We start from the raw sequence: 12,464 nt of genomic DNA, 5'->3' as shown, positions 1-12,464 counted from the left end.
AATGTTACTGTTGTTGTTGTTGGTGGTGGTAGTGATCGTCGTGGTTGTTGTCATAATCATGGTCATTGTCATCATCATCATCGTAGACTTTGTCGTCGTCCTCGTCATGGTCATCGCAGTCGTGGTCATCGCGGTCGTGGTCATCGCAGTCGTGGTCATCACGGTCGTGGTCATCGGTCATGGTCATCGTGGTCCTCGTGGTCATGGTTGTCATCATGGTGGTCATCCTCATCGTCATCGCGGTCGTAGTCGTGGTGGTCATGGTCGTCGTCATCGTCATCATGGTCATCATCGTCGTTGTTGTCCTCGTCATCGTCGTCGCCCTTGTTGTCATTGTCCTCATCATCATCATCTTCGTCGTCATTGTCGTCATGGTCATCATCGTCGTCATTGTCCTTGTCATCATCATCGTCGTCATTGTCCTTGTCATCGTCATCATCGTTGTTGTCCTCGTCGTCGTTGTCCTTGTCATCGCTGTCCTCATCATCATTGTCCTTGTCGTCATTGTCCTCATTGTCGTTGTCTTCATCGTCATTGTCCTCGTCATCGTTGTCCTTGTCGTCGCTGTCCTCATCCTTGTTGTCCTCGCCATCGTTGTCCTCATTATCATCATCGTCGTCATTGTCCTTGTCGTTGTCATCGTCATCGTTGTCCTTGTCGTCGTTGTACTCATCGTTGTTGTCCTCATCATCATTGGCCTCATCATCATCGTCATCGTCATTGTTGTCATCATCATCATCATGGTCATTGTCGTTGTACAAATATACCCATCATGACTACATGTCTGATAAAGGTAATCCAGGCACATGCATCACAACTATATATGAATGGCATAGTGATCTCATATCAAGATAAACAGCACATGACCTTGCAGACAGGGCCCAGTTAGAATTTTCTTCAGGTGGAGTAGTCCATCCTGCTCAAAAGGTCACTGAATGATGGTTCTTTTAAGGATGATAAACAAAACAAGAATGCTTCGAGAAGTGAATTTTTCAAACCCCAAAGAATCCCTTTCAACACATAGCAATGAATCTCCCCAACTACTTCTGCTCATGACCAGAGATGCACATATTGTCAGCCACTAAGGGACATGCTCAACTGGTTAAGGTCAAACAATTTATTGAATAAATATACCCTTTAGTATTTCAAGATATTTTAATGTAATTTTGGTAAATATATCTGTTAAAATGAGATGTCAGTGTTATTTTCATTTTTGTGTAATTTAGATGACAGTTTATTCACCACATCCTGTATATATATATATATATATATATATATATATCATCATCATCATCATCATCGTTTAGTGTCCGCTTTCCATGCTAGCATGGGTTGAACAGTGCAACTGGGGTCTGGGAAGCCAGAAGGCTGCACCAGGCCCAGTCTGATCTGGCAATGTTTCTACGGCTGGATGCCCTTCCTAACGCCAAATATATATATATATATATAATTTTTTCAGAATGAGATAAAAAAACCAACGCTGTGAAGATTTTTAGATCATTTATAAATAGGTCTTACAGCTGTTTCCGGGATATTTTTTATATCCCTTCATCGGAAATGGTATGAGAAAATAGTTGAGCAATAGTTAATTTAGATAAGATACAAAATAGAGAGTGAGGTGGAGGAATGAAAATAGATGTGAGATATGAAGGGATATTGCATTTGTAGATCCATTATTTAGGCAGAATGGTATACACCTTTGGGTCTTATTGACACCATTACCTCTCATAACCTATATATATATATATATACACTTCTAATATAGGATAAAAAAATTTCATCAAAATGACCAGCATATTAAAATACCTTTAAAGGTGATTGATGAATTAAAGTCTATTCTCAGCATATTGGCATAGGAATCTTTTTTCTTTTGCCCTTGTATGTATATATATGTATTGTATGTATATATATAATTTCGTTTTTGTATTTCGATTGCAAGATTCTTTATGTGAGTTTTTGTGTCGAAGCATATTTTATTGTGTCTGGGGGGAGTCATTTTCTTTTAGTGCCTTATTATTTAACACACTCACTGATTTGATTTCCACTGATTTACTTATTTATTTTTTTTCTATCGAATATGTTGTAAGACAGCAAAAATTTTAGAAAAAATAAATAAGTAAATGAATGGAAATCAAACCAGTGAGTGTGTTAAGTAATAAGGCACTAGAAGAGAATGACTCTCCCTAGACACAACAATGTGTGTGTGTGTGTGTGTGTGTATAAAGCTGAGATTTAAAGACGCATGTAAAGGCAGCCTGACTAAGTGGTATGTTGATGCAAAAACTTGGGTAATGTTAGCTAAAGACAGAATAACAGAGAAAACCCTCATGAAAAAAGGAGTCAAACAATTCGAGAAAGAAAACATCTTGGTCTTTGAAGCAAAATTGCAGGATTCTTTGCTTACAGACTTGGCAGCAGAACTTGCTCATCAAACATAGGAAGAATCAGCCATGAGAGAAGCTGAAGGAAGATAACTACGAGGACCCAATTAAGACATTCTCCACTGCTTGGGCCCTCTTTTAAATGCATAAAGAACCAAATCATCTCTACCATTTGTCACCTCCTGAAGATCATTTTTCACCACTTCAACCCATGTTTTCCTGGGTCTTCCTCTACCAGAAATTACACTCCACAATTTGAGATCAGCACTTCTTTATGCAGCTGTCCTTGTCCAAATGTATCACATGACCTTACCACTACAGTCTTCTCTCTTGCATACATCTGATGCCTCTTATGCTCAATTGTTCTTTAAACACATTTGCACTGTCTGCCAAGATAAACTTGTACATATGCAAGCATAGATAGGAGAGCTGTATACATGCAGGCATACACATATATACACATGTGTGGGAATTATATGTGTGTTTGGTTAAGTATATAAATATTTCAATCTTACTTCGTACCCATCCTCTCCTCTCTTCTGGCTAACCTGAAACCTTAACCCTTTTCTTCCCCCTCCTTGCTGATGCTTGCTCTTGATAGTGTACAGGATTGAGGAAATTGTAATTCATTGGGTAAATTAACCAGAGAGCTCTGCCACCTAATCAGTTGGGCTATGAACTTCTCCATAACTTTCATCTTCTGATCCAACAATTTGATACCTCTATAATTATTTCTATCTAAGGTGTCACCTTTACCTTTGTAGCAGTTGACTATGGTGCTGCTACACCAGTCATTGGATATAACTCCCTCACGGACAACCTGATTAACTATATAGGTGACTAGATCATAACCTACTCTGCCAGATATTTTAAGCATCTCAGCTGTGATCCTTGATATACCAGGGACTTCATATCTTTTATGGCTTTATCTACCAAGCTGCTGTCTCTTTGGATAGTTGGTCCCTCTGTTGGGTCCACATTAGGCAGACTCTCCTCCCTTTGTGTTCTCTACATTTAGCAGCTTTTCATAGTGGCACTTTCAAGCCTTTTTCTTTGCAGAATCACTAACTGCAAGTGAACCGTCATCCATGCAAACACACTTCTCTCCAACAACATCACAACTTTCCCTGACACACTGTCTTGCAAGCCAAAACACTTCAAGCTGCTGGTCCTCATGCTGCAGAACATTAGCAAACTTCTTCCTTTCTGCTTCCTCAATGGCTAGGTATACCTGCTTCCCAGTTTCTCTTCTAGTAACCTGATACAGTTCTGGCTACCACCACACATCCAGTCCTTCCAGGCCTGTTTCTTTGCTCTAAAGGCCCTGTTAACTACACTGTTCCACCACCATGTCACCCTAGTCTGTGGCTCTCAGTAAGTTTTCTCATAGGAACTCCCAGTTATCCTGTATGTTACATATCTGTAACGTAGAGCATGTTCTGAGAAGAGTGATTTCATTTGAGGTAAATAGAGCGCAAAAGCAAGATAGACCAAGTAAAAGGTGGAGGGGACAGGTGGAGGGGACAGGTGGAGGGGACAGGTGGAGGAGGAGATTGGGAGGGTTGGTTTGTAAAAAGGAGGACGCCCAAAATTGGGCAAGATGGTGAGATAGTGTGAGGGCAGTTGCTATGGCATTGAGGTAGATCTGGCCATCCCCATTAATGGGGACAAAACCCAGATTTAAAACACTGGATGATGATGATGATGATGATGATGATGATGAACTCCTCCTCATTAAATACTTCAGTTAGGATGTCTTTAAAACTCTGACTTAAGCCTGGGGATCCTTCATTTCTAGACTAATTTGCTTCTTGGAATCCTCCATGCCTCTTCATCAACAAAGGTCTTTGTCTTTATAAGCAACCATGTATCTCGCTTTCTGCGGAGAATGTGGTCAATCTGGCCAGCATGGTCACTGGATTTATATGTTATCAGGTGACTGATTGATTTCCTGAAGTTGGTGTTGCAGATCGTCAGGTCATTTGCATTACAGAACTCCAGCAGTCTTGTTCCCTCCACATTTTGGGAACCAAATCTATGGCCCCCATGTACCCTACAGAAGACACCTGGGTGCTACCCAACATATCCATTGAAATCACCAGGTCACCGTCATTTGTCTTTGAGGCAGCCTAAAATAGAATATCATAAAAATGATACTTTTGTTCATTTGGCAGAACTGGTTGACGGGTGGGGATAGGCCAAGATAATTGTTACTATGCAAAACTAGTTTAAGCTTAAGTACCCCATTGCACAGTTTGACTACCTCAATTACCTTATCAACCCATTTCTCTGGTAGCAGTATGCTCGCACCATCCATTCCATCATTGTTACCTTCGCAGAAAATTTTATACTTGTGTTTTTTTTTTGGCTGAAGCTCACCTCCACCTTCCTTCTTAAATACAACTCACATCAACGTGTCTTTGTTCAGAGTTAGCGCCTGACCTGAGAAATCATTCACATGTGTAAGGATACGACATTCCATGTGCAAATCACCAAGATGACAACACTGCGTAGGAAGGCTGTTGGATGGATTTTGAGACCATTCAGAACCGAGAAAAAGGGTATCATTCATGCTACTCCTATGGAGAACTTTCGTGCTCAGTTGTCTGGATTACTGCTCCCAACTGTGGTCACCACAGAGTGTCATACTGGTGGCTGAACTCAAGGCAGTTCAGCACCACTACACAAAGAAGATTGACTTAATGCAACAGAAGAGCTTCTGGGAAAGGCTAAAGGAAGTGAAACTCTACTTTCTGGAGAGAAAACAGGAAAGATATGCAGTGAAATACATATGGAAGATCTTGGAAGGTTTAGCTGCCAACTTTGGAATTGCAAGCTATACCAACCACTGAACAAGATAGTACTGCAATGTACCAAAGATCTCGTCTTCTCCAGCTAGAATAAGGACCCAGCACTGTGACAGCTTGGGTTTCAAGGGTCCACAACTATTTTGTAATCTACCAAACAACCTCAGAGATTTGCAAGGTGTAGATGTGGAGGTCTTCAAAGAATGTCTGGACAGTTTTTTATTTGAGATACCAGATGAGCTGATATCGTGATAAGAGGCACAAAGAAGAGTAGCTCCAACTTCGCCAGAAGCAATGTAGAAAAGAAACCCGACCACACTGAAAGGCTGTGTTCCAGCATGGCCTCACTTTCTGGCTGAAACAAGTATGTGCAGTCGTTTACGTATTTAAAAAATATCGTAAATACATGCTAATTGTGTGTTAATATGGCCAGGAAAAAGGCGGTGAGCTGGCAGAATCGTTAGCATGCCGGGCGAAATGCTTAGCTGTATTTCGTCAGCCGTTACGTTCTGAGTTCAAATTCCGCCGAAGTCGACTTTGTTTGTCGGGGTCGATTAGAATAAGTATCAGTTACGCATTGGATCGATGTTATCGATTTAATCCTCTTGTTTGTCCCCTCTATGTTTAGCCACCTGTAGGCAATAAAGGAAATAAATACGTTCCGGCTATTCATGAAAGACGGAATATTTAATGACGAGCGCATATTTCACTTTACACCGTATTTCTCAGTTTTCATTAATAAACATGCTGTCGGTTTACTTAAATATAAACAAAATTTACAAATAACGGAGAATGAATTTTAAAAAATATATTTACAACTTTCACCTTTTGTTTTCCTCCTGAAATCAGAACTATGGACCCAGATATTTCAATTATTTTCCAAGCGACAAAACATCTTATAAAACAAACTGATTGCCATGTATTCCTGGAATCTGATTTTAATCGCCGTCCTCTTCCAAATCAGTTAGAAGAAGAAATAAACAATGTTTGGAAAATAAGGCAGTCGAAGAACATGACTTTATATAATGGCACCAAGTTTCGTGTCCATGCTGTTTTTCCGTCTGTAGATAAAAAAGGAGTCAATTTACAATTAGGAGTTACTTGTTATAGAGACTTTCTCGGAACCAACTGGTCGTTTCGGTCCCAACATCTGCAAACTGTTGGCCTCGCCCTCTTTGGTAATTCTCAAGCCTGTATGTCAGATCCTTTGGGCGTTGGTTCGTTGTTATTAACGAGCGATCAAAGAATTATTCTCTTAAAACGTAGCCAAAACTGTGCCGAAGCCCCTGGTCTGTGGGACATACCTGGTGGACATGCGGAACCTCAGGTTTGTTTACAAATTGTTTACTTATTGAGTTCTTTTTTGGTAAATAATTAGTGAATAACCAATCAATTTGTAAGTAATCAGTAAAACGTGGAATATCACGTCATCCTTCTGACTGCTTCTTGTTAATTGGAAAATTAATAAATATCAATCATAGTCTTAATTAAGTATTACTAATTAAAATTTGATTACTTAAACTACGTTTCTCTTTATGGTTCCAAATTTTATTTTCTTTATCTGTATAAACTTGAATTGATCAACAGCCTGACATAGAAAATAAACTACAGAATGATACATGATAGAAAACGAGGATATACCTCAATAGGAAGTTGGTCGACTTTTACAGGAATAAGTCTAATTTATTATAGAACCTAAGAAAGGTTTTAATTTTTTTTCAAGGAATCTCTCAGGGACATGTTTTATATAGTGGGACAATCTTAAAACAAAATTATGCTCTTTAGAAATGTGTCAGAGTAGAAGAAAAGAAAGTGAGTCATTAAGGTAAATTTCAGTTTATAATTTACCTTAAAGTATCAAAAAGTTTTAAAACAATTCTTTGAGAATTTTGTAAACTTATGGAATAAACTTCACTTAGAGAAAGTAAAAATATTCAAAAGTTTTTGTGGTTGTTTCAACCCCAAACGATCTTATTTCATTCCCTACTCACTACGTAGATTTATATACAACATATTACATTCTCAAAAGAGACTCCAACTACAACGATGTTGCTAGTATACCTACAGCAATAGGTAATAGGTATACTATTGCTGTAGGTCGAGAAATTAAGTACCAGTGAAACACCGGGGTCGACCTATTCGACTACTTCCCCCCCCCCCCACAAAATTTCAGGACTTTAATAGAAAGGATTGTTATTATTATTATTAGTAGTATTACTATGTTTACTTTTAAGCTGTATGTTTGATGCAATCATTTGCCGGGACACACCCTGCATCTGATTGTAAGTGACGGTTAAGAGCTGTTGAAATATAACTGAAAGTTTGACGGGAAGTGGCGAAGGCAGTAGAGAAACAGCTCCATATAATACAACACAGACATTTAAATTGATAGGATTTTTCTAAGGATGTGGACAGTACTTATCAACGCAATCTTTTGAATTTCCTTGAGACATTGTTCTCCTGGGATGTTGTCTAAATGTTTCTTTTTTTATCATACGTAGGACACCTACAATAACAATATTATTATTATTATTATTATTGAGTGAGAGAGCAGTGCATGCCATCAAAGTGACACTGGAGTAGAATATATGAAGCCCACTATACCCATCATGACTACCCGTCCTATAAGGGTACACCAGGCACATGCATCATAACCATATGTGTGTGACAAGGTGATCTCATATCAAGATAAACAGCACATGACCTTGCAGGTGGGGCCCAGTTAGAATTTTCTCCAGGTGGAGTAGCCCATCCCATTCAAAAGGTATCTGAATAAGGGTTGTTTAAGGATGTTGAATGAAACACCCATGTATCCAGAGGTGAATTATTCAAACCCCAAAGAATTCCTCTCAACACATGATTATGATGCTTCCCCACTACTTCTGCTTGTGATCAGAGATGCATATATCATCATCCACTAAGGGCCATGCTCAACCGATTTAGGTCAAACAACTGACAAGCAAATCTTTCATTATTATTTAAGGCAGCCAGCTGGAGACGATGTCGTCTTCTGGCGTTAAATGACAGCAACATTCGTCCTAAACCAGGACTGCCATGTTATGTTGGCAAACGATCTTTACTACCTGTTTGTTTACTGTTGTTTAGTGTGTGTACTATTATTTTGGATTGCTTTTTTATTTCTAGGAATTGGTTGGGTCTGTGACAATGGAAAAAATTGATGTAGAATCTATGTCTCCTGCTGCTGTTGTCAAAGAATTGTATAACTCTGTGGTGCGAGAGATAAGAGATGAAGTAAACATTCCAGAAGATACGCTTTTGGAACCAGAACTGATGGGCGTTGCAAGCAATTTGACAAGTGCTGGCAGACCAAGTTTGGAGTTCTTTGTAAGGTAAGAGAAACCTTTCTGCATATTTTAATTCACAGTACACACCACCACCATCATCATCATCACCACCACCACCATCATCATCATCATCATAGCATTATCAAATATACTTTCCCATGCTTGCCTGGGTTGACTGGAGTTTATTGAAGCAGATTTTCTTCAGCAGGATGTCCTTCCTGTTGCCAACCCTTATCTGTTTCCAAGCCAAGTAATATTTATTCATAGCTAGACATGTTTATGCAGAATATTGAAAATGAATGACACTGCTTGTATAACACACACACACACACACAAACAACCAGCTACAACTAATAAGATGGTGTTCTCATAAAAATTCCACGTCAGACACTGGGTATTTTTCATAAAAGTCTCCAGGATTATTTGTTGACCAGATGCCATTAAGAGAATGCCACCTACAATGCAAAAATACTACTCCTGTTCATTACTCATTGAAAGGTGAAATAGCGTGAAGTTCTGAAGACTCTTTAGTCTTACAGAATGCAAGACAATCCACTAGTGCTGGTGCCATGATAAAATGTCCCAGGACACTGTTGAGTGGTTCGTGAATGAGGGGGACAATGTAAAGTGAAGAACATGGCATTCTCTCTAGTGCCAATGCATCAAGTCTATGCTAGTTAGTGAAACACTAACCTCCAAATGCACAAGTGCTTATGGCATGTGGCTAAATAGACAATACTGTGTCAGAGGCACATGGCTCAGGGGTTAGGGTGTTTGACTCGTTATCATGAGGTCATGGGTTTGATTTCAGGTGGTGTGCTGTGTCTTTGAGCAAGACAATTTATTTCACATTACTCCAATCTGCTCAGCTGGCAAAAATGAATTGGACCCCTATTTCAAAGGGTTAGCATTTTGTGTCACTCTGAATCTCCCTGAGAACTACATTAAGAGTGCACATGTCTGTGGAGACTCAGCCACTTGCATGTTAATTTCACAAGCAGGCCATTCAGATCAACAAAAACACTCATCATCATAACCGACAGAGTGTCAGCTGTTCTGTTATTTTGTCTTAACCCATTAATGTCTAGCGTATGATTTATTGTACGCTTTTTTGTTTCAGACGAAAATATTTATATAAAATAATTTCATAAATTTAAACCTCAAAAACCTTTCTGAAGATAAAGAATAATTATTCCAGCAATATTTGGCATCAAAGCCATACTTTGAACATTTATACATTGTGATAGACTCGTATGTGAATGTTACAAAAAAATTCAAAAGTTTTACATTTCTAGCATTAACCCAGCTGAAACTGGTTCTGAGTTCAATTCCAGGCTGTGACCTGAATGATAATAATAATAATAACATCGAAAAAAAATACCTTAAGAATGAGAACCCAGGTTCGAAATTTCTCCAAGACACCTGATGAAGGTTGGAGGGTATATCAGCTGAAACATTGTGTTAACAACAAACAAGATGAGGACAAAAATCCATCAAATGTAAATAATGTACATATGGATGTAGTGGTGGTGTGATGATGTTGATGATATGTATATGTGTATACACACACAAATGGACATACATTTATGCATACAGTTCTATCATTGTCGAGATCCCTTAACTGATGCAGCCAGTCATTGGCGTGCCACTCTAGACACTTTCATAGCCAGCCATCGCCACTGGTCTCTGTTCTCTCTCATGCATAACAGGTTTACTGTATTGTGACCTGTCCAGTCTTTGATGTTGTCAGATCAGGATTTTCTCTGCTTTTCGCCCTTCCTCAACTGGGCCCTGAAGAATGGTTTTAGACAAGGATTGTAGCAGGAGATGTATGACAGTACCAGGCAAGCTTTTGTATTTTTACCTGTGCAAGGAGTGGTTCCTGTCTGCTGGCATATCTTTTCACTTGCTGCCTCAGCACATAATTCTATGATAAGTCTAAATCAAATATATGGAATGCATGCTATGTTAATATATTTATTGAATACCAGATTCAGTTTCTTTATTGTAAAATGCCATCATTTTTGACGACATGGGTATACTAGTATATCTATAAAGCACTTTGTCCTCCTTGTTTAGATGCAGTTTACCCTCATCCAAAGTATTACAGTTGTATCTTCAAGGAAACCAGAGTGAAGCAGATGAATCAACACATATCCAGTGCCTTTCAGTTAATGATGTCTTGAAGCTGCAAGAAAATAACAAACAGCTCTGGAGTCTGTTGGCGCCATCAGCAAAAGGATGTTTTATTCTTTTCATCAACATGGTTTTAAACAACGTTTTAACACTGAATTCCAATAGCAGTATTACCAATTCCATTGAGCCTTAATGTCTTATTTACCATTATGGAATACAATGGCATTGCATAAAATTCATTGTTAATCTTGGTTCCAAATTGGGGACAACAGTTTAAACTCTGGTCATTTTTACCAAACAACACACCTCTCTGTCTGTTTCAATTCATTTTTAAAATATTGAATTGAATGGGTTTATCAAAATAACTAATTTTTTCCATTGATGGTTTTCCTATGCAAATACAACTAAATAAAAGATTTCTACATGACATTTTGATGGAAATCTTACTGACTGAGATTTCATCACATTATTCTTCTAGTAATGAGGTTTTCAGTTAATATTAAAATCGAAACTCTTTGACATGAATTGATTGGGGCAAGTTGCTTCCCACCCTGGTCCTAGAAGTGCTTTCCAAACGAGTGAATGGAATCAGAGTTCATATCTGTCAGTGGTGTGTTTACATCTGTAGATTATTATGATTACCATCCTCCAAATCCGTGGAATTAAGATTAATAGAATTTTCTGAATATATGTTCTATTTTGCAATGGATTTCAGGAATTAAAATGAAAATGGTTGAGATCAGTATCATTTTATAAGGTTCCTTCTAATGTTTCTGAAGAATGGCACTTTCTACAGTTTATTTGATTGAAACAGAAAATAAAACAGGATCTTAATTTCACTTGCCAGTTTGATTAGTGAGATGTAAGAAGAGACCTCCAGCTGTGAAAACAACCACCAGTTACTCCTTCAAGTAAACCATCTGGCAATGTAAACCTGGGAAACCAATTTTAAAAGCATGACACATGACACCACTTGTAGCAAAGAGAATGTTGATAATGATGCCTTTTTATGTTGCGTTCCTCAAATGGGGCTTTAGTTTTATGCATTTATGGAAATACGTGGTCTCCTCAATATGTATCTGAACTGTTGCCATAGTAACGAAGCTAAAGCCTGCAGAATAAAGTTGCTAGATACAGGTTGATCTTGAACTCTGTTCTGCATGTGCACCAAGTTTTAACAATCTAGCTCACTTTTGCTGTTTACAGCAGTGCTTGGTATGAAGGTGTGTAGCATGTGATCATTGCATTGACCATAACAGAGAAAGTTGAGCAGAGAATCTGCATCAAATTTTGCCAAAAGCTTGGTGATACCTGCTCAGAAGCCTACACAAAATTTTTGAAAATTTTCATCATTCTCGACACAATTAGGGAGATCTTGTGCAACTGAAACCTGAGTATCTTTTTGGTCAGCTGAAAGCAGTTTTGGCACAAACTTGACAGACACGCATCTCATACCCAAATCTTCAGTGATAATGGACTGAACTGAACCGTAACTAATCTACGCATCCTCTGATAACTCACGGATTGTTATTCAATGATTTCCCCTCACAGCTGCACGCACATCTGCAATGTTTTTCTCAGTTCTACTGGTTGTGGGTCTCCAAAAACATTCATTAATATCAACATTTCTTCGCCTATATTGGAAACATCTGAACCACCCGTTCACTTGTGTGTGGCTCATATACCGCTCTTCATACACTTTCTGCAACTTTGCATAGGCCTCTTAGCAGATATCGCCATGACAACTTGCTCTGTCATAGTCAATGTGACAACCACATGCTACACACTTTCCTTCCAAGCACTACTGTAAACAATGGAAGTAAGTTAGAATATTA

At 38.6% G+C, this 12,464-nt stretch overlaps 1 protein-coding gene across 1 annotated transcript; it reads left to right on the top strand.

Annotated features, from left to right (window-relative positions):
- The first annotated feature begins 5,898 nt into the window (after positions 1 to 5,898).
- Positions 5,899 to 11,079, top strand: LOC115213139 (uridine diphosphate glucose pyrophosphatase NUDT22). Its single transcript, XM_029782072.2, has 3 exons — positions 5,899 to 6,515; positions 8,333 to 8,538; positions 10,573 to 11,079. The coding sequence occupies exons 1-3, from the start codon at positions 6,042 to 6,044 to the stop codon at positions 10,820 to 10,822; spliced, it is 930 nt and encodes a 309-aa protein (XP_029637932.1). The 5' UTR covers positions 5,899 to 6,041; the 3' UTR covers positions 10,823 to 11,079.
- The last annotated feature ends 1,385 nt before the right edge of the window (positions 11,080 to 12,464 follow it).

Source organism: Octopus sinensis, linkage group LG6, assembly GCF_006345805.1.
Source record: "Octopus sinensis linkage group LG6, ASM634580v1, whole genome shotgun sequence".
NCBI classification, from domain to species: domain Eukaryota; kingdom Metazoa; phylum Mollusca; class Cephalopoda; order Octopoda; family Octopodidae; genus Octopus; species Octopus sinensis.
This window is presented reverse-complemented; position numbering and strand designations above follow the sequence as displayed.